At 43.7% G+C, this 27843-nt stretch overlaps 1 protein-coding gene across 5 annotated transcripts in view; it reads left to right on the forward strand.

The window, feature by feature from the left end:
* The first annotated feature begins 7385 nt into the window (after nucleotides 1-7385).
* Nucleotides 7386-27843, forward strand: part of LOC137598470 (lysine-specific demethylase 4A-like) — a 44821-nt gene continuing 24363 nt past the window's right edge. For 3 of the 5 annotated variants that reach the window (XM_068318656.1, XM_068318657.1, XM_068318660.1), the window contains exons 1-13: nucleotides 7386-7516; nucleotides 13535-13688; nucleotides 16165-16340; nucleotides 18753-18867; nucleotides 19672-19865; nucleotides 20385-20434; nucleotides 20648-20751; nucleotides 20869-21006; nucleotides 22088-22341; nucleotides 22567-22745; nucleotides 25836-26236; nucleotides 27354-27453; nucleotides 27558-27742. In XM_068318656.1, coding sequence (XP_068174757.1) covers nucleotides 13551-13688; nucleotides 16165-16340; nucleotides 18753-18867; nucleotides 19672-19865; nucleotides 20385-20434; nucleotides 20648-20751; nucleotides 20869-21006; nucleotides 22088-22341; nucleotides 22567-22745; nucleotides 25836-26236; nucleotides 27354-27453; nucleotides 27558-27742 — 2034 coding nt within the window. In that variant the 5' untranslated portion in view covers nucleotides 7386-7516; nucleotides 13535-13550. The remainder of the gene's footprint in view (nucleotides 7517-13534; nucleotides 13689-16164; nucleotides 16341-18752; nucleotides 18868-19671; nucleotides 19866-20384; nucleotides 20435-20647; nucleotides 20752-20868; nucleotides 21007-22087; nucleotides 22342-22566; nucleotides 22746-25835; nucleotides 26237-27353; nucleotides 27454-27557; nucleotides 27743-27843) is intronic. The other 2 variants (XM_068318658.1, XM_068318659.1) reach the window with 2 other exon arrangements.

Raw genomic sequence — 27843 nt, forward strand, 5'->3', positions numbered from 1 at the left:
TAGATAGATAGATAGATAGATAGATAGATAGATAGATAGATAGATAGATAGATAGATAGATAGATAGATAGATAGATAGATAGATAGATAGATAGATAGATAGATAGATAGATAGATAGATAGATAGATAGATAGATAGATAGATAGATAGATAGATAGATAGATAGATAGATAGATAGATACTTTATTAATCCCGGAGGAAATTGTATATATCCACTGCTCAGGCATTACATAACAAATAATACTGGATAAACACCAGGAGAAAAAGAAACACTGACATCACAGGACATACCACAAGACATACACTACACTAACAGACAGACACATGCAGCACTAACAGGACTTATATACTAAACTATAACTTAAATATAAACAGTATAAAATTAAAATATAAACAGTATAAAATTTAAAAATATTACAGTATTAAAATATAAACAGTATAAAATTGAATTAAAATATAAAACAGTATAAAAAATAAATAAATAAATATATATATATATATATATATATATATATATATATACATAAACAGTATAAAATTAAATTAAAATTAAATTAAATTAAATCCATATTCAACCCCGTGCTGACCTCGTCACCTCCCCCCCGCTCCTCCTGAGAGAGTCATTGTACCCCCTGATGGCACGGGGCACGAAGGAGGACCTCAGCCTCTCTGTGGAGGCGCTGTGTGACAGCAGTCTGCCGCTGAAGGTGCTCCTCTGCTGGGAGAAGGTGGTGTGTAGGGGGGGGGGGGTGTTGTTCATGATAGCCTTAATTTTAGACATGGTCCTGCTCTCCAGAAGCGTATCCACAGAGTCCAGGCTCAGCCCGACCACTGAGCACGCTCTGCGGATGAGTCTGTTCAGACGGTCCATATCTCTTTTCCTGGCCCCCCCACCCCAACACACAATGGCGTATGACAGCACACTGGAGACTACGGACTGATAGAACATGAGAAGGAGCTTAGGACAGATGTTGAAGGAGGCCAGCCTCCTCAGGAAGTACATCCTGCTCTGCCCCTTCTTGTACACACAGTTGGAGTTGAGTGACCAGTCCAGTCTGCTGTCTAGCTGCAGTCCCAGGTACTTTTAGTTTTCTACCACCTCCACCTCACTGCCTTTGATGATCACCGGCTGTGGAGAGGGAGGTGCCCGCCGGAAATCCAGAACCATCTCCTTTGTCTTGGAGACGTTGAGCTGGAGCTGGTTCTGTTGGCACCACTCCACGAAGTCAGCCACCAATGCCCTGTACCCCCCCTCATCACCCTCCAGGATACATGCCACTATCGCGGTGTCATCGGAGTACTTCTGTATGTGGCATGTATCCGAGTTGTGCTTGAAGTCTGATGTGTAGAGGGTGAAGAGAATGGGGGATAGAACAGTCTCCTGTGGCGCCCCCGTGCTGCTGGTCACCAGAGAAGACAAACAGTCCCCCATACGGACGTACTGGGGTCTGTCCGTTAGGTAGTCCGTAATACAGCTCACGAGGTAGGGGTCCACAGCCATGGAGGTCAGTTTATCCTGCAGGAGCCAGGGCTGGATGGTGTTGGAGGTGCTCGAAAAGTCGAAGAAGAGCACTCTGACGGCACAGCCCCCGGCGTCCAGGTAGGAGAGTATGCGGTGGAGGAGGTACAAGACAGCGTCGTCAACCCCAACCTTGGCCTGATAGGCAAACTGGAGAGGGTCCATAGCACCCTGCACCTGTGGACGCATGAGCTCCAGGACCAGTCGCTCTAGGGTCTTCATTACGTGGGAGGTAAGAGCGACTGGTCGGTGGTCGTTGAGCTCAGTAGGGCGTCCTTTCTTGGGTACAGGGACAATGCAGGAGATCTTCCACAGTGACGGGACCCTCCCCAGCCGCAGACTGAGGTTGAACAATTGTTGCAGGGGGTCCCCTAGTTCTGAAGCACATGCTTGGAGGAGTCTTGGGGAGACCTTATCTGGTCCAGCCGCCTTGTAGGGACGGAGCCTCCTCAGCGTTGTCGTCACCAGGTCTGCAGTGATGACGGTCTCCGTCGTGGTGGGAGCAGGAGGTTGTGGCGAGGTTGGAAGTCCAGTGGTTGAGGTGGGACCGTTGGGCTTCGCAGTTCTTGGAGTGGGCTCGGGAGAAGTGGCAGGGGTGGAAGGAGAGGAAGCACAGGAGGAGGGAGCATCAGTGGAGCGGTCTGTAGGGCCAGGAGAGGCCTGTAGGCCAGGAGAGGTCTGTAGGCCAGGAGAGGCCTGGGATGAGGAGCCGGGAGTGGTGGGGGAGCTGAACCGATTGAAAAAGCTGTTTAGTTCATTCGCTCGTTCAATATTCCCCTCCACAGTGCTGCGCCCTTTCCCGTGTCCGGTGATGGTTTTCATCCCATTCCAGACCTCCCGCACCTGGTTGCACCCCGGCTGCTTCTCTAGCTTCCTCCTGTACGCCTCCTTGGCCTCCCTCAGGCAGAGTCTCACTTCCTGCTGGGCCTTCCTCATCTCCTCCTCGTTCTTGCTCCTGAACGCCCGCTTCTTCCTGTTCAGGACAGCCTTGACTTCCTTGGTTACCCATGGTTTGTTGTTGGGGTAACACCTGATTGTCCTGACAGGGGCCACGGTGTCCACACAGAAGTTCATGTAGTCTGTAAAACACTGAGCTGCCCCCTCAATGTCCTCCCCATGTGAACCCACAATAACATCCCAGTCGGTGGTCTGGAAGCAGTCTCTCAGCATCTCCTCTACTTCCGGGGACCACCTCCTGACCTGTCGTCCGTGGAGGGATGTAGACAGCGAGGACAATAACGTGTGAGAATTCACGCGCCAGGTAGTAGGGTCTGATGATAACAGCTGTTAGCTCCAGGTCGCGGTTACACAGTGTTGATTTCACCGTCACATGTCCCGGATGGCACCATCTATCGTTGGTGTAGATTATTAATCCACCTCCTTTCTTCTTACCGGCGGTGTTCGTGTCCCGGTCCGCTCGTACGGAGGAGAAGCCGGTTAATATGACGTTAGCGTCTGGCACGTCGCCAGTTAGCCACGTCTCTGAGAACACCAACAAGCTGGTCTCCCTGTAGCGCTGTTCAGTCCTACACAGCGCCGTCAGTTCGTCCAACTTGTTCGGTAGAGAGTTCACGTTCCCAATGATGACGGAGGGGACGGAGGGCTTGACTCTCCTCCGGTTAGCGGCTCTAGCCGTTAGTCTAATCCTTTCAACTCGACCCACTCGGCATCCGCGATATCTCCAGTAGGTAGTGGTGTAGGTAGTAGGTAGTGTTCCGGGCATAGTAGGACATGCCCGGAACACCTCCCCAGGGAGGAGTCCAGGAGGCATCTGGAACAGATGCCCGAGCCACCTCAGCTGGCTCCGCTCGAGGTGGAAGAGTAGCAGCTCTACTCCGAGCTCCTCCCTGTTGACTGAGCTCCTCACCCTATCTCTAAGGGTGCTTCCCCCCACTCTATGGAGGAAACTCATTTCAGCCGCTTGTATCCGGGATCTTGTCCTTTTGGTCATGACCCAAAGCTCATGACCATAGGTGAGAGTAGGAACGTAGATTGACCTGTAAAGTGAGAGCTTCGTTTTGCGACTCAGCTCCTTCTTCACCACGACAGACCTATACAGCGACTGCATCACTGCAGAAGCTGCACCGATCCGTCTGTCAATCTCTTGTTCCATCCTTGCACCACAGTATAGGACAAGCCATCTCCTCTCCTCCATTAATCCGTTTGCTGTTGACCTAGTTTCCCCTCCCCCCCTCCTGAAAGAATCATTGTGCCTCCTGATGGTACTGGGCACAAAGGAGGACCTCAGTCTCTCTGTGGAAGAGCTATGTGACACCAGTTTGCCAGTGAAGGAACTCCTCTGCTGGGAGAAGGTGGACTACGGAGGTGGCTGGTGTTACTCATGATATCCCTGGCTTTGCACATGGTCCTATGGTCCTACTTTCCAGAAGTGTGTCCCTAGAGTCCCGGTTGTGACCAACCACTGCACCCACACTGAGGATTGCATCCCATGTCTCTTTTCCTGGCCCCACCACCCCAACACACAATGCCACACGACAGCACGCTGGCGACTGGATACAGACTGATACAAACACAAAAAGAACATGCAAAGGAGCTCAGGACAGATGTTGAAGGAGGCCTGTCTTGTCAGGAAGTATATGCTACTCTGCCCCTTCCTGTACACACAGTCCATGTTGAATGACCAGTCACAAATCCACCAATGTCCTGTGCTACCCCTCCTCACCCTCGCTGATATGTGCCACAATCGTGGTGTCATTAGAGAACTTCTGCATGTGGCATGTATCCGAGTTCTACTGAGAGTCCAGGGTGTAGAGGGTGAAGAGAAGGGGGAGAGCACAGTTCCCTGTGGAGCCCCTATGCTGCTTGTCATCATTGATGACAAACAGTCCCCCATATGATCATATTGGGGTCTGTCTGTCATGATCCAGCTCATGAGGCAGGGGGTCCACATCCATGGAAGCGAGTTATTCCAGCAGGAGCCGGGAATGGATGATGTGATAGGCGATTGAGAAGTCAAAGAACAGCACCCTGACAGCACAGCCCCCAACGTCCAGGTAGGAGAATGCATGGTGAAGGAGGTACAGGATGGTGTCGTCAATCTCAACCTGGACCTGACACATAAGCTCCAGGACCAGTAACTCCAGGGTCTTCATCAGGTGAAAGGTAAGTGTGACCGGTCGGAAGTCATTGAGCTCAGCGGGGCATCCCTTTTTGGGCACAGGGATGATAAAGGTCTTCCACAGTGAGGGGACCCTCCCCAGGCACAGATAAAGTTGTATATTTGCTGCAGAGGGTCACCCAGTCCAGCAGCAAAGGTCTGAAAGGGATGTGGGGAGACCTGATCCGGTCCAGCCACCTTCCGAGGATGGAACCTCTGCAGAGTTGATGTCACCTGGTCTACAGTGATGATGGTGCTGGTTGGGGTGGTAACAGGTGGTCCTGGTGGACCCAGTGAAGTAGGCAGTCCAGCGAGTGGAGTGGGTGAAATGTGTTAAGGGCAGTGGCTCTTGGAGTGGGTTCAGTAGGAGTGGCAGGGGTGGAAGGAGAGGAAGCACAGGGGGAGGATGCATTGACAAGACGGTCCTCAGGGCCAGAGGAGGTCTGGGATGAGGAGCAAGGAGTGGAGGGGGAGCTGAACCGATTGGAAAGCTGTTCAGTTCATCAGCTCCATGTTCCCCTCCACAGTACTGCGCCTTTTCCCAGTAATAGTTCTCATACCACTCCTGACCTCCTGCACCTCGTTACATCCTAACTGGTTCTCCAGCTTCCTCCTGTATACCTCCATTGCCTCCCTCAAACAGAATCTCACTTCCTAGATAGATAGATAGATAGATAGATAGATAGATAGATAGATAGATAGATAGATAGATAGATAGATAGATAGATAGATAGATAGATAGATAGATAGATAGATAGATAGATAGATAGATAGATACTTTATTAATCCCGGAGGAAATTGCATATATCCACTGCTCAGGCATTACATAACAAATAATACTGGATAAACACCAGGAGAAAAGGAAACACTGACATCACAGGACATACCACAAGACATACATTACACTAACAGACAGGCACATGCAGCACTAACAGGACTTATATACTAAACTATAACTAAAATATAAACAGTATAAAATTTAAAAATATTACAGTATTAAAATATAAACAGTATAAAATAAAATCTAAACAGTATAAAATTGAATTAAAATATAAAAACAGCATAAAAAATAAATAAATAAATTATATATATATATATATACAACAGTATAAAATTAAATTTAAATTAAATTAAATCCATTTTCAACCCCGTGCTGACCTCGCCACCTCCCCCCCGCTCCTCCTGAGAGAGTCATTGTACCCCCTGATGGCACGGGGCACGAAGGAGGACCTCAGCCTCTCTGTGGAGGCGCTGTGTGACAGCAGTCTGCTGCTGAAGGTGCTCCTCTGCTGGGAGAAGGTCGTGTGAGGGGGGGGCTGGTGTTGTTCATGATGGCCTTAATATTAGACATGGTCCTGCTCTCCAGAAGCATATCCACAGAGTCCAGGCTCAGCCCGACTACTGAGCCCGCTCTGCGGATGAGTCTGTTCAGACGGTCCATATCTCTTTTCCTGGCCCCCCCACCCCAACACACAATGGCGTATGACAGCACAGTGGAGACTACGGACTGATAGAACATGAAAAGGAGCTTAGGACAGATGTTGAAGGAGGCCAGCCTCCTCAGGAAGTACATCCTGCTCTGCCCCTTCTTGTACACACAGTTGGAGTTGAGTGACCAACTCCTGTTAGGCTTTCCTCTTTTCCTCCTTGTTCCCGCTCCTGAATGCGGGAACAGCCTGTACAGGACGGCCTTGACCTCCTAGGTTACCCAGAGGTTATTGTTGGGGTAACACTTGACTGTCCTGACAGGGTCCACAGTGTCCACACAGAAGTTCATATAAACCATTAGACAATGAGCCGCCCCCTCCACATCCTCCCCATGTGAGCCCCCAACAACCTCCCAGTTGGTGGTCTGGAAGCAGTCACTGACCTGTGCTATCCATTTTAAAAGTAGAAGAAATGAAAGACACGATTTCATTTTTCCATTTTAAATAATTTTATGAAATCATGACACCCTCAAAAGACAGCTTAATTCTCCTTTGAAGTTTAAACAATGAAAGGAGACACATCCATTCATCCACTTTCTTTAAGACAAGACGATCGTTATGACCACGTCTTCAGCCACTTTTCCTCCTAGTGTGTCACATGTGTTGCTGGAGCGTGGTTCAGGAGAGGTGGGTTACGCTCTGGACACGTTGCCAGTGCATCGTGGGGGGGTGAAAGGACATTATGTATCCCAAATCACATGAATTGTCTCTTCGTCCCTAATTTAAGAAGAGACATTGACTTAAACCATTCAAAGTAAAAATAAACTCAAGTAGTGTCTGGGATGAGGAGCAAATATATCATTAAAAAGTTCATTAGACCGTTTACGTCTACATTTCTATTTCAAATAAAATCCTTTCAAACCAAACAAACACGACATCTTCAAAGTAAAACAAATAACTAAAGTGCTTTTTTGGAGTTAATTCACATGCATTCTGTCTTTCAGAGAGTCTGTGTGTGTGTGTGTGTGTGTGTGTGTGCGTGTGTGTGTGTGTGTGTGTGTGTGTGTGTGTGTGTGTGTGTCTGCGATCACACTGCTCTCTCTATCCCACATGTGAAAGTGATTGCAGTGTGTATGTGGATTCCTCGGCTTCATATTGTTTAGTGTGATATTTATGATTGATTTATTTTTATTGTGGTTTATTTAGCATGGTGTCCTGGCACCGATTGTCTCATTATCACCCTGTTGCAGCTGTAAAGGTTGCCTTCGAATGTCGTGTTGTGATTGGTCGCAAAATAGTTCAAGTCCCGCCCACTGGCCATGTAAACAAAGACGCACTGCGCATGCGTCGCTGAGATAATGGAGGAATGTATTTCCTATTGGGGACGATCATGCCAGTGTTTCTACTGTACGGCCTGTGATCTGTGAACAGAATTACTCGTCAACACTTTGGTAAGTTAGTTTTTATTACTTTGTCGTTAGTTTATTGGCCGGAAAGTGTTCTGAAAGTACTCTAAAGTCTGAACGGCCGCTCCGCAGCCCCGCTGCTACCCCGTTAGCCTCAGACAGCTGGTCGGGTGTCAATGTTGTGAAAGCCGCGGCGATTTCTACTGTTTTCTGCTTAATCATCATCCCGTCTGACTAGTATTTAGTTGTAAATGTGGTTAGTTGTGTTGACTCTGGGATACCAACGTGTTTTAGTGTGTTTACTACACTTTTGAACCCGAAGTGGAGCAGCACGTTATCTAACCGTTAGCATCCTAGCTAACCTACTAGCCCAGTGTTGTCAGCGGGCCACCGTTAGCAGTGGGCGTCCATCAGTCAGACGTGAAGCCAGCCCAGCTCCCAGGAAGGTGACGTTACCGTTTACTCACACATTTAACGTGTTTATGAAAGTTTACCAGTGGTTGTATTCAACTGATGTAGTCAGTGAGGAGAGTCAATGGTCATCAGGGTTAATGAAGTCCAGGCAAGTTCCAGCAGTGGAATGGTATGGTCCAATGGTATGGTCCAATGGTGTGGTCCAATGGAATGGTCCAATGGTATGGTCCAATGGTGCGGTCCAATGGAATGGTCCAATGGAATGGTCCAATGGTATGGTCCAATGGTATGGTCCAATGGAATGGTCCAATGGAATGGTCCAATGGTATGGTCCAATGGTGCGGTCCAATGGAATGGTCCAATGGAATGGTCCAATGGTGCGGTCCAATGGTATGGTCCAATGGTGTGGTCCAATGGTATGGTCCAATGGTATGGTCCAATGGTATGGTCCAATGGTATGGTCCAATGGAATGGTCCAATGGAATGGTCCAATGGAGTGGCCAATGGTGTGGTCCAATGGTGTGGTCCAATGGTGTGGTCCAATGGTGTGGTCCAATGGTGTGGTCCAATGGTGTGGTCCAATGGAATGGTCCAATGGTATGGTCCAATGGTATGGTCCAATGGTATGGTCCAATGGTATGGTCCAATGGTATGGTCCAATGGTGCGGTCCAATGGTATGGTCCAATGGTGCGGTCCAATGGAATGGTCCAAAGGTATGGTCCAATGGTGTGGTCCAATGGTGTGGTCCAATGGTATGGTCCAATGGTATGGTCCAATGGTGCGGTCCAATGGAATGGTCCAATGGAGTGGTCCAAAGGTATGGTCCAATGGTGCGGTCCAATGGAATGGTCCAATGGAGTGGTCCAATGGTATGGTCCAATGGTGCGGTCCAATGGTGCGGTCCAATGGTATGGTCCAATGGTATGGTCCAATGGAATGGTCCAATGGAATGGTCCAAAGGTATGGTCCAATGGTGCGGTCCAATGGTGCGGTCCAATGGTGCGTTCCAATGGTGCGTTCCAATGGTGCGGTCCAGATGGTGCGTTCCAATGGTGCGGTCCATTGGTATGGTCCAATGGTATGGTCCAATGCTGCGGTCCAATGGTATGGTCCAATGCTGTGGTCCAATGGTGTGGTCCAATGCTGCGGTCCAATGGTATGGTCCAATGCTGCGGTCCAATGGTGTGGTCCATAGTGTGGTCTAATGGTATGGTCCAATGGTGCGGTCCAATAGTATGGTCCAAGAGTGTAGTCCAATGGTATTGTGCAATGGTATGGTCCCATGGTAGGCTTCAATTGTGCGGTCCAATGGGTTGGTCCAATGGTATGTGGCTGAAGATGATTAAAAATGTTGTCATCTTCAAGCAGGTGAATGAATTTTGGGATTGTAGAATTCATTAAAGTTAAGTTTTATATTCGGGAGACATTTTGTACTAAGTGTTGTGTTGAGCTATTCAAAGTTTTTGTGTCTTGTTTTGTAAATGTAATAGTCAAAGCTGTCTTACAAAATCACTCAACTGACTGAATAAAAGAGGTGACATTGGACAGGTGGTCTTATTATAGAGAAAGCATGTCAATTCATGGCAAAATACTGGGCTTGCGCTAGCCATTCGCCACTTCGCCAGAGGCGAAGTAAATTCCAGATTGGCTACAAGGTTTTAAGACTGTGTAGCCACAGTGGCGTTCTTATTTTTTCGGAAAAAATGCTAAAACGTAATACTTTTTTTTTTGCTAGCTAGCGCCACTCGCTAGCTAGCCACCGCCGTTATTTTCGCATGCGGACGGAATTTAGCCGAAGCATGCCGACGGAAATAGAGGACGGATATAGCCGAAGTGACCCGAACGCTCCCGATCATTAAATATGCACTCGGGTCATGACCTCCTCTCGTCCAATGATAAACAAAAAGATTCTTTTTTTATAAGCTAATTGGTGTACGACAAGGCGAGGACGATCGATTGAAAGAAAATGAGAATAGAGAGTTTTATAGTAGATTTTGTGTTAAAATTCTAATTGAACAACAAATGGTGAATGCTGAGAGGGGGAGGAGTGGAGACGGACTGATCAGAAGGTCAATGAAAGATATTATCAATACTTGTTTGTAGTCTTAGACTTTTGTTCCCTCTGACCAGCAGGAATAACCAGCGATGATGTAAATGTGTTTTCACCTCACTTGATGTTTTATATGCCTTTTTAAACTGAAATGAAAAATGTTGTTGAATTAAAAAAACAAAAAACAAAACTATGGAATACCAATGGTGTTGTCTAAGTCAAAGTTAAAATATATTGTAGTCCAAATAAAATTTACAAGTAAACATTGAGTAATATTTTGTATGACTGTATCTTCACAGAGTGAATGCAAGTTTTCAATGGTTGAATCTCACATTCATTCCTGCATAAAGTAGGACAGAAATAAATCAGAATCAGCTTTATTGGCCATCGTTTGTTGAAAGCAGACGAGGACTTTGTTTCCGGCAGGTGGTGTCTCAAACTGTGCATTCATAACTTAACTATTCTAAATACTTTAAATATTATAAATAACTATACTAAATACAAAATGTAAGATGCAAAATGCAGTAGGCGCGGGGGGGGCACGATGTACAGTTGCTGAGTGCATGTTGCAGGGATTTGGAGACAAATATTTAACGTTTATTGTTCAAGTGTCTTATGGCTTCGGGGAAGAAACTGTTTTTAAGTCTGGTTGTTTTTGAGAGGAGGGCTCTGTAGCGCCTCCCAGAGGGTAGACTTTTAAATAGACGGTGTCCAGGGTGTGTTGGGTCTGAGATGATCTTCCCTGCCCGACTCCTAATTCTTGGGAGTCGGTCTTCAACTGTTGACTTTAGTGGATTTTTGGAGGTAAACTGAACAGAAGATTTTGCCCTCAGAATGCAGGAAAACAACCCCATTTTCTAAAAAAATTTCCCGGGGGCCCCAATCCCCCATACGGGGGGTATCCCCGCCCTCCCCCCTATGACAAGTGTGGTTTTACACCCCCCAACAATTGAAAACTTGCATTCACTCTGTGAAGATACAGTCATACAAAATATTACTCGATGTTTACTTGTAAGTTTTACTTGGACTACAAGACATTTTAACTTCAACTTAGACACTTTGATTTAATATATTTGATTCTTGGTATTAGTCAATGTTTATTTGTAAGTTTTACTTGCTATTACAGCAAGTCCCTGTCTTGGACACAGAATGTGGCTTTTTGTGGCTTACTCAATTCTTTTACACTGAGCCACAGTGGCTTAGTCATACTACCGCCTAGTGCAAGCCCAGAAATAAATGTAAGAGTGGTGAAATGCTATACTTAAATTATTTTTCTCCTTAAACATGGACCGGTTATTATGGCTGAAATAATAAGTCTAATTCTTTAAATTTTATTTGATTCTGAAAATCATATCTCACGGAACGTAGCGCACTTCCGGATGCCGTCAGCCAATAGAATGGGCGTATGGCATCACGTGACTCCCTACCAAAAATCCGCAATGAGGTGAAGTCGCGAACGTTGATGAGCAAGTGTGTGTGTGTGTGTTTGTGTGAGAGAGTGAGTGAGAGAGAGAGATATCCCTCCCTCGGGTATTCACGCTTCAAGATGCATGGCTTTTCTTAATCGCTGAGTTTTAGTAGGTAGTCACATGACATGCACGCTATTGGCTGACAGCATCTGTGTGTTTACTGCTTTCTGACTCGTGGTTCTTTCTACGACTTCTTTTTAATACAAAACTGCTTTTTAACAGTCTATAAGAGTGTGGGAAAAGATAATACAGATACAAGGTGGTTTAATATCAGTGTTTATATATGATCCCAAACTGGGATATTTACATGTTGCAGCAGCATTCAAGACATAACAAACAAGATGAAGAGTATAAATGTGGATAGAATAGAATTAAGAGGGATATGTTTAAATTAAATAGGACAAAGGTATACTCTAGTACAGTGGTCTCCAACCTTTTTTTGTAATGGGGACCATTTTTATGTATTAAAATGTTTCCGGCTACAGGTGCAAGTGTTAAAATGATAGAAACCTTTGTCAGTTAATAGTAATTATTTTGAATTCAACTATTGCACTTTATATGAGGCACTTAAAACAATATTGTACAATAAATTCAACTGACGATGATGTAGACTCAGTGGGAATTATCTCTTCCCCAATACTAAAGGTCTTCTTAGCTTTAGCTTTATGCGCTCTGCACATAAGAACGATGCTTTCAGGGCAGACACATCTGTTGAAGTAATGACCCTTAATAACTGCTGCTGCCCTTCAACTTGATGAGTTTTGTTTCAAAACATTGCGAAGGGTTGTCTTTTAGTTTTGAGTGTTCTGTCTGAATGTAGTGAAGTAGTTTTTATGGATGTCATTGCATCATTACTTAACCGTTCGCCCCTAATAACACATAGTGGCTCTTCTCAATGACCTGTTGCTGAACCCCTTAACTTAGGTGGGGATCTTGATATCTGCTTTTGAATGAAGTTTGATTTTGTTAGCAGTCTGAGACTCCTTTGTGGTTTCATCGTTTTTCTCGTTTCCTCCAGAAAAAATCACTCCAGTGGATTGAGGGGTTTTTTTTGGCCTTTTTTTTCATGGGCCAGCTTGTGGTTAAATAAAAATTAATAGTCGCGGTTAGCTGATGTGTGAAATGATGCAACAGACGGCAGTAAGACGAAGACGGAAACAGGCTTTTTTAAAAATTGGATCCGGAAGCAATAATAGAAAAAAATAATTTGTACCATGAAAGATTGTGTTTGAGGTCTGGTATCAAATGCACCACGGACCGGGGGTTGGGGATCTCTGCTCTAGTGTTTGCAGTAGAGATATACAAGAAGTGTGTACAGTGACAGAGGTTACAAATAAATGTGAAATATACAGGTGTTCTTATCCAAAACACACAGACATCAGACTTGGGTGGGACTCTGTCTGATAAGTTAGAGCTGTTGTCCAGTGCGATGGCTTGTGGCAGGAATGACTTCCTGTATCTGTGGAATGACTTCCTGTAACTGTCCCCTGGACAGCGGTGCTGCATTCTGGTGGAGAAGGAGCACCGCTGTCTGTCCAGTGTGAGGTGGAGAGGATGATCAGGAAAGGTGTTGGCCAGGACTGCCCAACACGGGGGTAGGGCGAGGAGGAAGGGATGGAAGTGGGGGGGGGGTGTGATTCACATTATACTGTATGCCCGTACGCAGTTTGGAGTCAGTTTCTGCTTCAAGAAGAAACCCTGAATGAAGTCGTTTACCAGTAGAAACTACTTCAAAGCGGTGATGTAACTGTCAGTGTTTGTGTGTTCCTGCGTCCATTCGTCCATTAGTTAGTCCACCAAATATCTTCACAACCGTCGCAGATGGAAAGATGAAACAAAAGGCACATTACTCAGGCAGCAAAGGGGATGAACCGAGATGATGACCTTGACTAGTTCAAGGTAAAATTTTAACTTTTGTACAAAAGGGTAATTGTAAAATTTTGAATTCAGGATGTTGCAGTCTGTGACTGCCTTGGTTCTAGTTTCATTATGTTATAGCACAGGCACATAGAACTGTGTGTGCTAAAGCAGGAGTAGAAGGATTTTAAGATGCTCTTGGACTGAGCCAGACATTGGCTATTATATAACGGTAATACGTGTAATATTCCTGTTTCCTCCCTTCTGTTTAGGTCAATATATTCAAAGATGACCACAGACACACCACCACAAAGCATGGGCTCCAAGATAATGACTTTCACCCCCTCCAAAGAGGAGTTCAAGGACTTTTGTCAGTATATTGCCTATATGGAGTCTCAAGGAGCACACAGAGCTGGAATATCAAAGGTAAGTAGTCTTTTTGTGTTTTTTTTTCATATTACTATGAAATGATGCATTGACTGATTATAAATAGTGGATATTTTATTAGGTTTTCCCAGAAAGTGATTGGTTTGCCTGTATATTATGATTTTTTTCATATACTAATCTGATCCCGGAAGGGAAATGAAGATTTAGTAGATACTTCAAAAGCATGCACATGCATACATGTTAGTTTGTACAGGTCCCCGTAGCACACACGTACACACACACACACACACACACACACACACACACACACACACACCTGTATGCATGCAGGGGTGGCGATCAGCCCCTTTGTGGAGCGCCCCAAGTGAGCAACTTCTTTGGGGGATGCTGCCTTGCTCAAGGACGACTCTGTTTTTTTCTGGCGGGAGCAGGAATCGAACCGCCGATCTTAGAAACATTGGACGAACCGCTCTACCCCTGAGCCACTGCCATCCCCCCCATGTGTTTCAAAATGTCCCTAAATGTCAGTTATAACATGAAGCTGTGCCTTTTGTTGTCGTTTCCATTGGAAACCTCCAGTGTTTGAAATAGTTTTTAAAGTACCTTCAAAGCGAATTGGGGTAGCTTCGTCAAAGTTGGTGGGAGCAAAGAACATGTTTTTGCCTTGAAAGACTGAATTTTATCTGCTGGCTATTCAATGGCTGTATGAACAGGTGCTGACTAACAGTAGCCAGCGATTAGCCACCAGGATCGAGTTGAAAACAACAAAAATGAAATCTGTGTTGAACAAAGTCAACTAGACTGTTGCGAAAAGTTTGAAGACATTTCACCTCTCATCCGAAATAAGTTAAATTCCTTGAGTTTAACTGTGTCAAAGACAACTGTGATTAGATGGCTGAATAGTTAGATGGATGGAGAGGTAGACAGGTAGGTAGAGAGAAATGGTTTGATAGACAGAGAGATGGTAGAGAGATAGACCAACTTTATTGATTCCACACTGGGAAATTGGAGTCTGTGGTCCAGCTGGTGATTGAACAACCTGTTATCCATCATGGAGAATCCCAGAGTCCTCCTCTCCACCACAGCCTCCAATGTCCGGTCTGCAGCCAATCAGGAACCAGCCCTCCTGATCATCTGGTTGAGTGTGTTGTTGTCGCTGGTGATTGACTGTTATCTAGTGAAAACTTATACACAGCTGAGGTCCTTGTCATAATTCACCTTTATAATTAACGATCCGGCTGCAGTTTCAGTTCTTTACTCAGATGCAGGTTTATGGGATCAGGAGCTTGAGCTCGTCTTTGACCGCTTGTTCTGCTATCGTGGGTCGTGGGAGCCTATCCCAGCTGAATGGGGGCATGAGGCAGGGGAGACTCCAGGCGCGACGCCAGTGCACCGCGGAGCCACACAGAGATGCAGACAAAATACCTACGGTCAATTTGGGACCGGCCAATTAACAGGAAGTGCATGTTTTTGGAGGTGGGAGGAAGCCAAGCACATAAAACCACACGTAAACATAGGCATGAGTTCAGTGTGTGATACACACCAAGGAAGCGCATCATACATGACTAGACCAACAAATACTACACCAACCGAGCAAAATGCACATGCATCATGACATAAGATGTCCTCGGCCCAATGACACCCTGGTTCCACCATCGACCCAATGACACCCTGGTTCCACCATCGACCCAATGACACCCTGGTTCCACCATCGGCCCTATGACACCCTGGTTCCACCATCGGCCCTATGACACCCTGGTTCCACCATCGGCCCTATGACACCCTGGTTCCACCACAGTAGATCTCAAGTCCATCACCTCCTCCTATTCATGTGCTGATTGATGACCTTGCTCACCTTGAAGCACCCCCTACCTTGGTGACAGCAGTCTGCCACTGAATGAGCTCACCTGCTGGGGGAAGGTGGTGTCCAGTGTCCAGGTCCTGACCCACCACAGAACCAGCAGATTTTGTGTGTTGGGCACCAGTCAGCACACTGGGCACGACAGACTGGTAGGACGTCTGAAGGAGCTCGCAGCAGATGTTGAAGGAGTGGGTTTGGACAAGTTTGTTGGAAAGACGATAGTGATACAGCAAAAGGATGCAGAAGATGGAGCTGCCAGGAAGACCAGTGAGGTGGTTCATGTGTGTGTTGAGAGGAGGCATGTCGATGCTTGGTGTGAGGAAAGGATATAGGAGATGACAGGTATTGGAAGACGCTGATCTGACGTGTTACCCTATAAAGGGCCCAAAGGGGTAGAAAAAGCTTATTTAGTCCTGAAATGACCAGGAGTATTCAAGGTTCTGAAACAAGTCCAGTTGACTTTGTTAAACACACAGATCTACCGTGACCCTGTTCTCAGACATAATCTAATGTTGGGTCTGTTGTATCCCATTGTTCATAAAATTATGACCGATCATTATTGATGATAATCTTTAATAATTGTGTACGCTGATGGACGTATACTACTGTCTTCCACTGGCTCGTCCCCTGACCTTCTCATTTGGTTTCTTGCAGGTTATTCCACCTGAAGGCTGGAAACCTAGAGGGACATATGATGATATTGATGACATGGTGATTCCTGCCCCCATCCAGCAGGTGGTGACTGGCCAGTCAGGACTGTTCACACAGTACAACATCCAGAAGAAGCCCATGACCGTTCACGAGTTCCGCAAGACCTCTTCCATAGACAAGTTAGTTTGCCTGAGTCTGAGATGTTTGTGCGTGTTAGAATTTCTTGTCATTACTTTGATATTCTTTTGTCTTCGTTTAATTGTATTGGTAAACAAGGATGAAAATAAGTTTTATTTCACAACTTTGTGGTAGAATTAACCAATTTTAGTGTGAATAATTTAGTTTTGTGATTACAATATACATACGCTATCTACTATTTACAGTACACTGTGCAAAATTCATAGACGAGTGTGAGGAAACTGTAAAGAATACTTTTAAAGTAAGTCGACTGGACTATAAGTTGCATTTTGGAGGTGGGGGTGGGGTTGTAAACACCCCCCCCCCACACACAAAAAAAAAGTGTTCTCTGTCCCTCAGACGTTTCTCTCTCACTTCAAACTTTCTTTCTCTTGCTCAATTACTGTTTTCAGCTGCAAAGTTCATTATTTGCAGGTTGTAATGTGCAAAATATAATTTTGTTTTTGGGGGCATTCAATTTTTGTCTTTCTCAGCTGTCTTAGGAAGTCATTTAAATTTTAAATTGACAGTGGTGCAGGAGTAATAAGAGTAGACAGATAACTGGCACACAAGCCTAGAGGACGTTATCGCAGCTGTCGATGTCAAAATAATAATTATGAAATCATATTCATTTTTTCACTCAGACGATACAATACATATAGATACATATACTGTATATGTTAGACATGCATATACATATTGTACACAGGCCGTGACGACAGTGACTTTGCGCCCCCATTGACCACCACAAAGGGTCTTTATTTGCTTCAGTTGCTTTGTTTGAAAGCAGTTCCACAATATGATATTTAGCTGTTTTGAAGGGGTTCACAGAAATGGACCACACTATGGGATGTAGCAGACAAATAAACACACAAACAAACCAAAAAACATGTGATTTCACTATTCAATGAGTCCCTATGAACATACACTTAGAGTTAGAAAGATGTTCTACTGAAATGTGTTTATTATACTATGTATCAGGGGTGTCAAACTCATTTTCACTGAGGCTCACATCAGCATAACGGCTGTCCTCAAAGGGCCAGATGTAACTAATAAATGTAACTAAATGTAATGTAACATAAATGTAACTACTCCTTAATGTTAAATAACTCTGAATTTATTACTTATTCAAGTTACAAACATTACAGTTGGACCGAAAAAACATGTTTGCATGTTGTTCTGTTATAACAGGTTATTAAACCCACAGAACTCCATCAATCAAGGATCAAATGAAGGCAAACAACATCAAACACAAGTTAGGACATTAACTTTGTTCAAAACATTTGTGTCAAAATTAAAATGGGCTGTATTACTGCATTGTGGGAAATGTAGTTTTTGCTCAATTCGCGCATCAACGATTGCAATTCCACATCATGGATTTTTAGTAGGTAGTCACATGACACCGTACACGCATCCCATTGGCTGACGGCATCCTGAAGTGCGCTACGTTCCGTGAGACACAAAGTGCTTTAAACAGTCTATCAGAGTGTTTTAAAGGTAATGCAGATAGAAGGTGGTTTAATATCGGTATGGGGGGGGGGCTCAGAAACATTTAAATTACCATAAATAATAAGATAAAGAGTTTTCTGCTTTTTGCTCACTTTGTGTTTCTATAAATCAATAAAAATCAACTCTTAAGTGTTATATTTTTAAAAGCATTCTTACAGCGTTTCATCAGTTCTTTTGCACAGGACTGGATGTGAACCATCCTTGTTTCTTGGTGCAAGCAGGCATCTTCCTCTTTTGACTCTTGTTCACTAATGGTTTCCTGGGGGCAAATGTCCACAGACTTCCTGCTTTATGCAGGCTCCTCTGAATAACTGAGGTTTGAGAGGCGTCTGCTGCTTGAGTTCTGTGATACGTTCCAGGTTTTTGAGAGATGTTCTGACTGTTTTCTGCTGCAGAGGTAAACTGTAGTCTTCCTTTGTTGCAAAAAGTCATACAAATATTTTTTTTCAACTGTGATTGAAAACATTGATTGCTTTTGTGTATTAAAGGAATAGTGGAGCGGTTTGTGTTTACCTAGGGAATGGGTTCTTGACATAATATTGTTTAAAGCAGTTGGGAATTGTCCATTTAATGTGTACCAACACTATTTCAACACAGTGATCTCAAATGTAGACAGAAAGCATGTTGGAACACCTTGAGTTCATTTCTATTCCAATAATTTATTGCAGCATGATGCCCGTGATGCATTGTTAATGACCTACTGCACATTCATTGTGTAGCTCTTGTTAGTTTTACTTAAATGTAGTAAATTAAACTATCTGACTGCTCTCATTCATAGATAACTGATAAATGTTTTTCACACAGACCTTCACTGCATCAGACTATACTCTCACTAATGTGATTTAACAGGTGATTTCAAACACATTCTTTCGTTGGAATATTGAACATCTTATTTTTCTCTGTAGGTTCTGCAATCCTCGATCCAAGGATTTTGATGAGCTGGAGAGGAAGTTCTGGAAGAACCTAACCTTCAACCCTCCCCTGTATGGAGCCGATGTCAGTGGAACGCTGTACGATCCAGTGAGTGGTCATCATTGAATCAGCATCGCAAATGAATAAAGTTCCTTTGCAAAGCCCTAAATATACTCAAAATGGAGCTTTTTCACATAATTCATCCTAATAGAACATTTTTTATGATGTACGGTGTGGACATTGGAATTTAAAAGTGGCCATTTGAAACATTGCTGAGGCAACACATGAAATTTGATAAAAATAAACGTAGGATTCCGCATGGACCCAAACATAAGAAGCCCTCCAAAGGATACAGTACATGTTGCAGTTAGATTATTGTAGCTGATGTAGAGAAATATTACAGGGGAGAAGAGCATCCTCATAACTAAAATGGATGATTATATCTGAATACTAATGAAAATCTATTGTTATTAATATTTGGATGCTGTATAGTCAAACTTTTCATATTCATACTTTTCAGTTGGTAAACATTTCTAGAAATCCTTATTTGGTCGATCGTCAGTAATATTCTAATATCTGAGATACTGAATTTGGGATTTCCATTATTGTTCAGGTATAATCATCAAAATTAAGAGAAATAAACATTTGAAATCCATCAGTCTGTGTGGAAGGAATGAATATAATCTGCAAGTTTAACTTTTTGAATGGAATGATGGACATGCTCTCTCTGTGTCAGCACATCAGAAAAGACCAATCAGGACTGTCCCCTCAGTTTACATTATGACAATAATGAAGCTCCGTCTTCTGCTTTTTCTGTTTCTAAATAATATTACATTGCAAATATGTACTAAATGCCTGTGTGAGTGTTATTAGGTGCTGATTTACATCTCTAACAGAGTCATTCCTCTGTAGGATGTCACTGAGTGGAACATTGGTCGACTCAACACTATTCTTGACATTGTGGAGAATGAGAGTGGCATCAGGATCAGGGGGGTGAACACCCCCTACCTCTACTTCGGCATGTGGAAGAGTGCCTTTGCTTGGCACACGGAGGACATGGATCTGTACAGCCTCAACTATCTGCACTTTGGAGCGCCCAAGTCCTGGTGCAGTTGGCCACGCCCCTACACGCCCCTACACGCCCCTACACGCCCTCACACGCCCCTACACGCCCTCACACGCTCCTACACGCCCTCACACGCCCCTACAGATACATGTCACAGACTCTCACTACGTCTCAGCTCTCTGTACTCTCCATATATTCTCTACTCACACAATGTCGGCTTCTTTTTCAGTCACCTTAAAAAAATAGAGTGAATCAAACAGCATTAAACTGCTCCCAGTTTAAACAGTCACAGTTTGTGACTTTATTAAAAGGCTCCTAAAAATCAACCCAACTTTTATTTAAGGCCATCATGTTTTTGTGTTTGTGACATCGTCAAATAATATTACGTAAGTTTTGGAGTTTGTTCCCAGTCTATTTCTTTGTGTTCATCCATGTTTCATTTGTTTCATCAAACAAACAAAAAAACAAACAATCCCATTTAAAGTCTTTACAAACCTCACTTTGCGGATCTTACAAAAGAAAAAACTTTTGATATATTTGTACGTTTGTTGGTCGTCAGGTACGTCGTACCTCCAGAGCACGGGAAGAGACTGGAGAGGCTGGCTAAAGGTACGTGATCATTCTGGGATCAAACTAATCCCTGTAGAAACAGTTCCTCTTTTGAGCTTGATGTCCACCATCATGTGTCAGCAGTCTGTGGTCTCAGGAGTAAAGACTGTCCCTGAGCTGCTCTACAGGCTGTAACAGAGATCATGCTCTAGTCTCTAGTGGTTTGAAGACCTGAGATGGTTCACCTCCATGATGCGTGGTGTCTTTGTCCAGGTTTTTTTCCAGGGAATGCTCAGAGCTGTGAGGCGTTCCTGCGCCACAAGATGACTCTAATCTCACCCTCAATCCTGAAAAAATATGGGATACCGTTTGAGAAGGTGACCACTCATTTTAGTTTTTATTCAGAGTACATTAGAATGATCATGTCTCTGCTCTAGTTTTCACAATAAAACTATACATCAGAAAATGACTGTCTTTGGTTGTGATAAATGCAGGTGACCCAGGAGGCGGGACAGTTCATCGTAACGTTCCCATTCGCCTATCATGCTGGGTTCAACCACGGGTTCAACTGTGCGGAGTCCACCAACTTTGCCACGCAGAGATGGATTAATTATGGCAAACAGGCGACGCTGGTACGTTTATTCACTGAGAAATTCAGTCTAATGAATACCTGTGTGCAAACCTTAACATATATTATACGCTATGTCCTCAGCATGAAGGAATGATCAATAAGATCAATAACAAAATCCTACATTTCGCATTATAACCAGTCAGAAACAGGTTAAATGAGGTCACATCTCCCACATCATGCATTTGTTCATTCTAAAGAATCATCTCCTGCTTTTCAGTTAGTTGGTAACAGTTTAGCATTCTGAATTTAGAAATTATCTTAAATGATGATGTCTAATTTTCGTAAAGATATAAACCAATAAAAATAAAGTATGACAGAAGTGAAGCTGAACTTATTTATTTTATACGTCTGTTTTTGAGTAAGTTTCTTCAGAGTGGACGAGTTGAACTTCATTGTTATTTAAAAAACCAAAATGGTGTTTTAGGAAATGTCTGGTGAACCTAGAAGACTTGGCTTTGCACTTTCAGCCTTTTCTTTTCGTGTCATATAGATAGATGTACTTTATCCCAAACTGGGAAATTTACATATTGCTTTTATGCATGTTGTACGTCTATGTCTGCGTAAAATAGATTTCACTTGGGTAATGAATGGTTCTCATAATAGACAAATTACAGTCATACACACTCTGAGTCGTTGCATGGTTGTTCGAAGTTTGTTGGTTTCATGAAAATATATTGGAAATATTTTTGCAGGAGATTCAGCTGGAATTTTGGAAGACATGTTTCAGTGAAGCTTTTTGGAAAAGACATCCAAAGTTACAAAGAATTTCCTTTGTATTCATAAAAGACTTCGACTAAACTGACATCCTGGCCCCATATCTGATGAAAGTAGGATTGTTTAGTTAGCTGATGCTGGATACATCAAGAGTGTTTGTCTGAATGGGTTCATTAGTCTGCCCAAAGCTTTGGGTCTTCATGGGGGGAAAAGCTGACTCTCATAAATAATGGAGCTGAATGATACAGTCAAGGAGGAAGCACATGTCCTCAAGTTGGGGGGCTTTTCCTCTGTATATTGTTCATGATCTCCACTCCAGATTCAAACCACATTACACTCTGATATTACTGTTGATCTTTCCTCCTCAGTGTTCTTGCCGTCAGGACATGGTGAAAATCTCCATGGATGTTTTTGTACGTAAATTCCAGCCTGATCGTTACAAACTATGGAAAGCCGGAAAGGACAACGTTCCCATCGACCACTCCACACCCACACCAGAAGCTGCTAGCTTTATGAAGGAGGACAGGACCGAGCCCCCAACAGACCCCCCCACTGAGGCGGGATCGGAGGAGTCGTCTGCTGTTGATGAGAACAAAAGGTCTCCGTTCACACCTGCTGACACGTCTGTACCTGTCTGGTTAAACGACGGGCTCAGTATCAGTTTATTTTATTCAGTTGAACACTTAGAATTACTCCAGTTTAATTAATCACCAAAATTGTAATTTCATCAAAGATTGACCTTCACATATCCTAGTGATTACATTTAAATACCAATCCAAGTACAGATTTGTTTTGTGATTCTCTAGTATGAGACCTGCAGTATTCACTGATGTCTCCTGTTTGTCAGAGTGAAGACTCAGCCGGGGGTGAAGCGTCAGTTAGAGGTTACTGAAGCTCCTGGGGACACGGGACCTGACCCACCCACCAAACACACTGGGGAGATGGATCCAAAGTGGGCCAGACTGTCATACGGAGCTGCATCCAGGAAACACTCTCCAAGTCCAGTTCCTGTCAGTCCAGACAAAGGTACCACACAGGTTTTAGGGACTGAGTTGATGAGGATGAAATCAATTTCACTCCATAGTTATAGCTGTTTTTTTCCCTTTGGGGAAATCAGCCATCAGCTGGGGGTGTTCTCTTGACAGCAATCACACACACACACACACACACACACACACACACACACAAGCCATGTTTTTATCTTATTTACAGTTGCTTGTGAGTATGGTGAAGTGGACACGAGTGTTAGAGGTGTGTGTACGGAGCGATGCCGATCAGCAGAAGGGAACTAGTTGGGTGTGATGCTGGTCCAAAACACAACTAACAAACGCAGTGTGGTGGTTATGAACATGTAGACGTCCGTCAGTGGTTGTTCATCAGTCAGAATCAGCATACTTTATTGATCCCAGAGGGAAGAATTGCTTTTATTTATAATGTGCTGCTCCAGAAAGAACCATAGAGAACGTCAGATGAAGGGGACATTAAGAGCGAAAGTACATCCATGATTACAGTAGAAAAAGCAGTTAAATAATGAAAAATAAGAGAAAAACAAGAGACTGATGAGTAGTAACGAAGTTTAATAAGAAATAAAACGGATCTCAGCCAAACTTAACTCTAACCCTAGGTGTTACGTTTGTGGTAGGAGACTGCTATTACATCTGTGATCAGTTATTACATTTTTAGGATTATTGCATTTAAATCTGCAAATTATCACCATTGTAGGAGTTCTCACGTTTATGGAATTAACTGATTTCAGGAACTTTCAGACAGTTAAAATTCAGGACCACTGAAGACTTTGGGGCAAAACATCAAATAAAGTGTAGTTGGACGTCTGACAGCTTTGTGAATTAATTAAAAAGAGTATAACATGGAGCCTTTACACAAATCTAATCAATACAATAAAGTCCTTTATTCCTAAAAATCTTAGTTCTTGTGTTTATGCCATGGAGATATCATTTTAAGGCGACTCAAGATTTATTATCTTGTCCTAAGTTTAGCTCCCCGTGATCGGATAAAGCGGTAACGGAAGATGGATGTAAGGATGCCGTTTAGAAGTATGTCTGAGCCCCTGCAGTGATGTCTAATGGCCTGAAGACAACGGCCTTCTTCTGTCCCTCCTTTGTTTTTGTGCTTGACAGTTGTGTATAAAATCATTTTCCAATTCTCTGAATGTTTTCATCATATCATGTACTTCTGCCATCAAGAAGGTGGAGGATTGTAAGTACTTAGGATTGTTAGGTAAACGGACTTTTCTCCGTAAGTCCACCCAGAGCACTTTTGTGTGTTCAAAACCGGAAGGAAGAACACGAAACAAATCGTCTCGTTTATCAAATGTATTTGCCCTAATACAATATTTCTAAACAGGTCTGGGTTCTCTGTCCCTAACACAAAATCTGGTGTATGAACCGTGACAGGGGGCAGGAACAACACATTCCAGAGAATTTCCAGAATATATGTTATGTACGTCACTAGGCTCCACCTTGAGGATGGGCCACTATACATTAGCTCATATACACCGTGTCGTTCTCTGGTTGGTTGGTTCTCCTTCCGGTCTTCATCTAAACAGAGTCGAACAAGTTGCACAGCTGACGTCCGCCGCCAAGCGGTGGACGCCCATTACACAATATATTTGGCTATAACATAATTAAGTGAAATACAAAGTAAATACAAAACCTGAGAATATATTTAATTATATTTTCCTTCAGGATCAACAGTCCAGAGCAATGGAGAGTGTGGAAAAGAGGTGAAGAAGCGTGTAAAGGGCAGGATGGAACAGGTGGAGGAAAGTGTCAGGTGTGATGTGTGATAGAAGAGTTTCAGCTAAAATGAAAGGAAAGGTGTACAAAACTGTGGTGAGACCAGCGATGTTGTTTGGTCTAGAGACAGTGTCACTGAGGAAAAGACAGGAGACAGAGCTGGAGGTAGCAGAGATGAAGATGTTGAGGTTCTCTCTGGGAGTGACCAGGAAGGATAGGATCAGGAATGAGTACATCAGAGGGACAGCACATGTTAGAGGTTCTGGAGATAAAGTCAGAGAGGCCAGACTGAGATGGTTTGGACATGTCCAGAGGAGAGATAGTGAATATATTGGTAGAAGGATGCTGAGTTCTGAACTGCCAGGCAGGAGGCCTAGAGGAAGACCAAAGAGGAGGTTTATGGATGTAGTGAAAGAGGACATTAAGGTAGTTGGTGTGAGAGAAGAGGATGAGAAGACAGGGTTGGATGGAGGACACTGATTGGCTGTGGAGACCCCTGAAGGGGAAAGCCCAGAGGTTTATTTAGGGTCTCAGGCATGGCTTTTTGTCACATTTTGTGGGTAATATTAGTGTTTCTCCAGTTGAGGACCTGTGAGGCGTCTATTTCTCAGACTAGAGACTCTACTGTATTTGTCTTTGGCCCCTACTTCTCTTTCTACTCGGGTTCGAGCCTGTTTGTGCCGTTCTGTAAAGGGAGTACGACACACTTTGGTTTCTTGGCAATTTCTCTCATGGAATAGCCTTCACTTCTAAGAACAAGAACAGACTTTTGAGTTTCACATCAAAGTTCTCTTTTTCTGGCCCGCTCAACCTGCTCAAAGGACGGTCCATTTTGGAGCTTCTCTAACCAGCTGAACTGTTGTCAGCGGTGCTAACATGATCCCACAAGGGTTTTCTGATCGTCCATTAGCCTTCTGATGCAATGAGCAACCACATTGTACCTTTAGAACACTGAGTGACAGTTGCTGGGAACGGTGTAATATCTACAGAGGTGTATAGAGGCCCAAGAAACAGACGTTTGCTGCTAGACTAGTCATTCACATTAGCTACGTATAGAGTGTGTTTCTGATTGGTTTAGTTATCTTCACTGGACAAAAAAGTGCTTTCCTTTCAAAAATCAGGGCATTTCTGAGTGACCCCAAACTTTTGAGTGTGTGTGTGATTAACAACTAGAGTGGACAAATAATTTTCCATACGTGATCAATAAAGGTAATTTCTTCTTCATCTTCTTCATCTTTGTCTTCTTACGTGTTCTTCTTCTTGCGATGCAGACAGACACCAGTCCCTTGTAATGGCTCTGGTTGATCTAATGAACCAGTAGATGTAATAATGTATTGCTGTGCTGTTCCTTTGAACACAGAGAACGTGGAGACAGAGCCTAAGAAAGAGACAGACGCCAAGCTGCAGCCTCAATCTCAGTCCAACTCTCAAGCTAAGAAAGCTCCACCCAGACAAAGCCCTTCAAAAAAAGAGAACAACGGCCTGCCGTGTGCAGACCTTTGTCCCTTTGAGCCTGTTGAGGGCCAGGTGGTGGTCCTTTCCCTTGAGGATGCACACAACAATGAGGAGCCACAGCTAGGTAGCAGCTGCAGCCCAGCACACCAGGTATTTCAGAGGACACTGAGCCCTGCAGATGTCCTGCATGTTCATAGCTACGCCAAAGGAGACTATGGAGAGGAAGAAGCCCTGTCCAAGGAGGAAAAGAATAGTGAGGCCAGTGACAATGAGATGGAGAAAAACTACAGACATGTTAGCAAATCAGTGAGTGGACACGCACTGTATGTTACACACACTTCATATGCTACTTCACATGTAGCATAACAGCTTTGTTTGCAAGTTTTAACCCCCTGAGCTATGATTTGTGCATGAGCCACAAAAATATACTGAACCAGTAACTGGAATAAGGTGTGAACAGCATGTAGAGGCCTGAGAGTTGAAGCCATTGGTGATAAATGTATCGCCTCAGTGCTTCAGCACTAACCAAGTGGAGTTGGTTGTAGCAAACTCAGCCAAAAGATATGGTGACCCTTAGCACCATGAAGAGACTCCATCTTCCATTCTTTCTTTACTAGAGATAGTTCTGCTGTTATTAAGGTGAATTGTCCAGCAGTCCATGGCTGCGTTCAGACTGTCAGCCAGAATCTGATTTGTTACCCATCCATTGTAGTCTGAACAGTCACATACCACATGATATCTCATTTTTGCGGGACTGATTGAAACCAGTAGTGTGGCCCAGTCTTAACACAGCAAGATCCCATTTAGACACTTGCCACAAGCAGTGTGAACAGTCAGCCCTAAAGGATATGAAAAGGAATCTGATTGGAATCCGATCTGCTGCAGTCTGAATGCAGCTAAAGCTACACTGGCAGCACACAGCAATTGGTATAAGTTGCTGAATTAGAGCAATTACATACTTAACACAGAGACATTTTCTTCACCAGTATGTAAAGTTATTGAATACAACTGTGTTTCTTGATGTGTCTTCATGGTTGCTGTTTTGGCTGAGTTATTACTTAGAAAATTCATCATACTCTTCCATTAATTATTGATTTATTACGACCATTACGAAATATCAGATGAATTTAATTGATGAGCTTTCAAATCCAAAGCAAACAAGTAACCAAACATATGAAAACAATAACTGCAAATCTGTTCACTGTTGCATCAAAGGACACAACTTACCAACCAACTCAAATGACAACGTACATTTTCTCATTTTTAAAAATTTTACAATCAATGTCAACGTTTTTTTATGTTTGGCATATTAGCAATGTGGTGCAATTTTTATTTGGGTCAGCATACAAAAATGAACAATTCCTGTTACTGTCTTTTGTAAAACCTTTAGTCCATCCAGGATACTGATAAGAACTCTCTCCAGCAGGTTGCTGAAGAGGAGGCTAGAGGTGGAGAGTCAAAGGGTGACTTAGGGCAGCTGCCTGGCTACCATCCGCTCATAAAGGATGGTATGAGTGACGAAGGTCTGTTGCATTGATTACACTTATCTGTACACCTTTACATACATTTCTTCTACATATTAAGTAAACATGGATGCATGAACTCAAGAGAAGTGTGTGTGCCTCAGAGGCTTCTCAGGAGCCCTCCCATTTGGAAGAAGGTGGTCTTGAAGTGGAAAGCTGGGCAAAACCATTAGCTCAACTGTGGCAGAACAGACCTGCCAACCTGAAGAAAGAGCGGGAGTACAACCAACGCATTTGTTCCAGACCTCCATACTGTTCCATCTGTATGCTGTTTTACACGTATCAGCAGGTAATCGGTACCAGAACACATTCCACACACCATGTAACCCATTATTATTATTATCCTATCACATGTAGAAAAAATATTTTGGAAAATGTTTGGAGCCTGAC

Source organism: Antennarius striatus, chromosome 7 (genome assembly GCF_040054535.1).
Source record: "Antennarius striatus isolate MH-2024 chromosome 7, ASM4005453v1, whole genome shotgun sequence".
NCBI lineage: Eukaryota > Metazoa > Chordata > Actinopteri > Lophiiformes > Antennariidae > Antennarius > Antennarius striatus.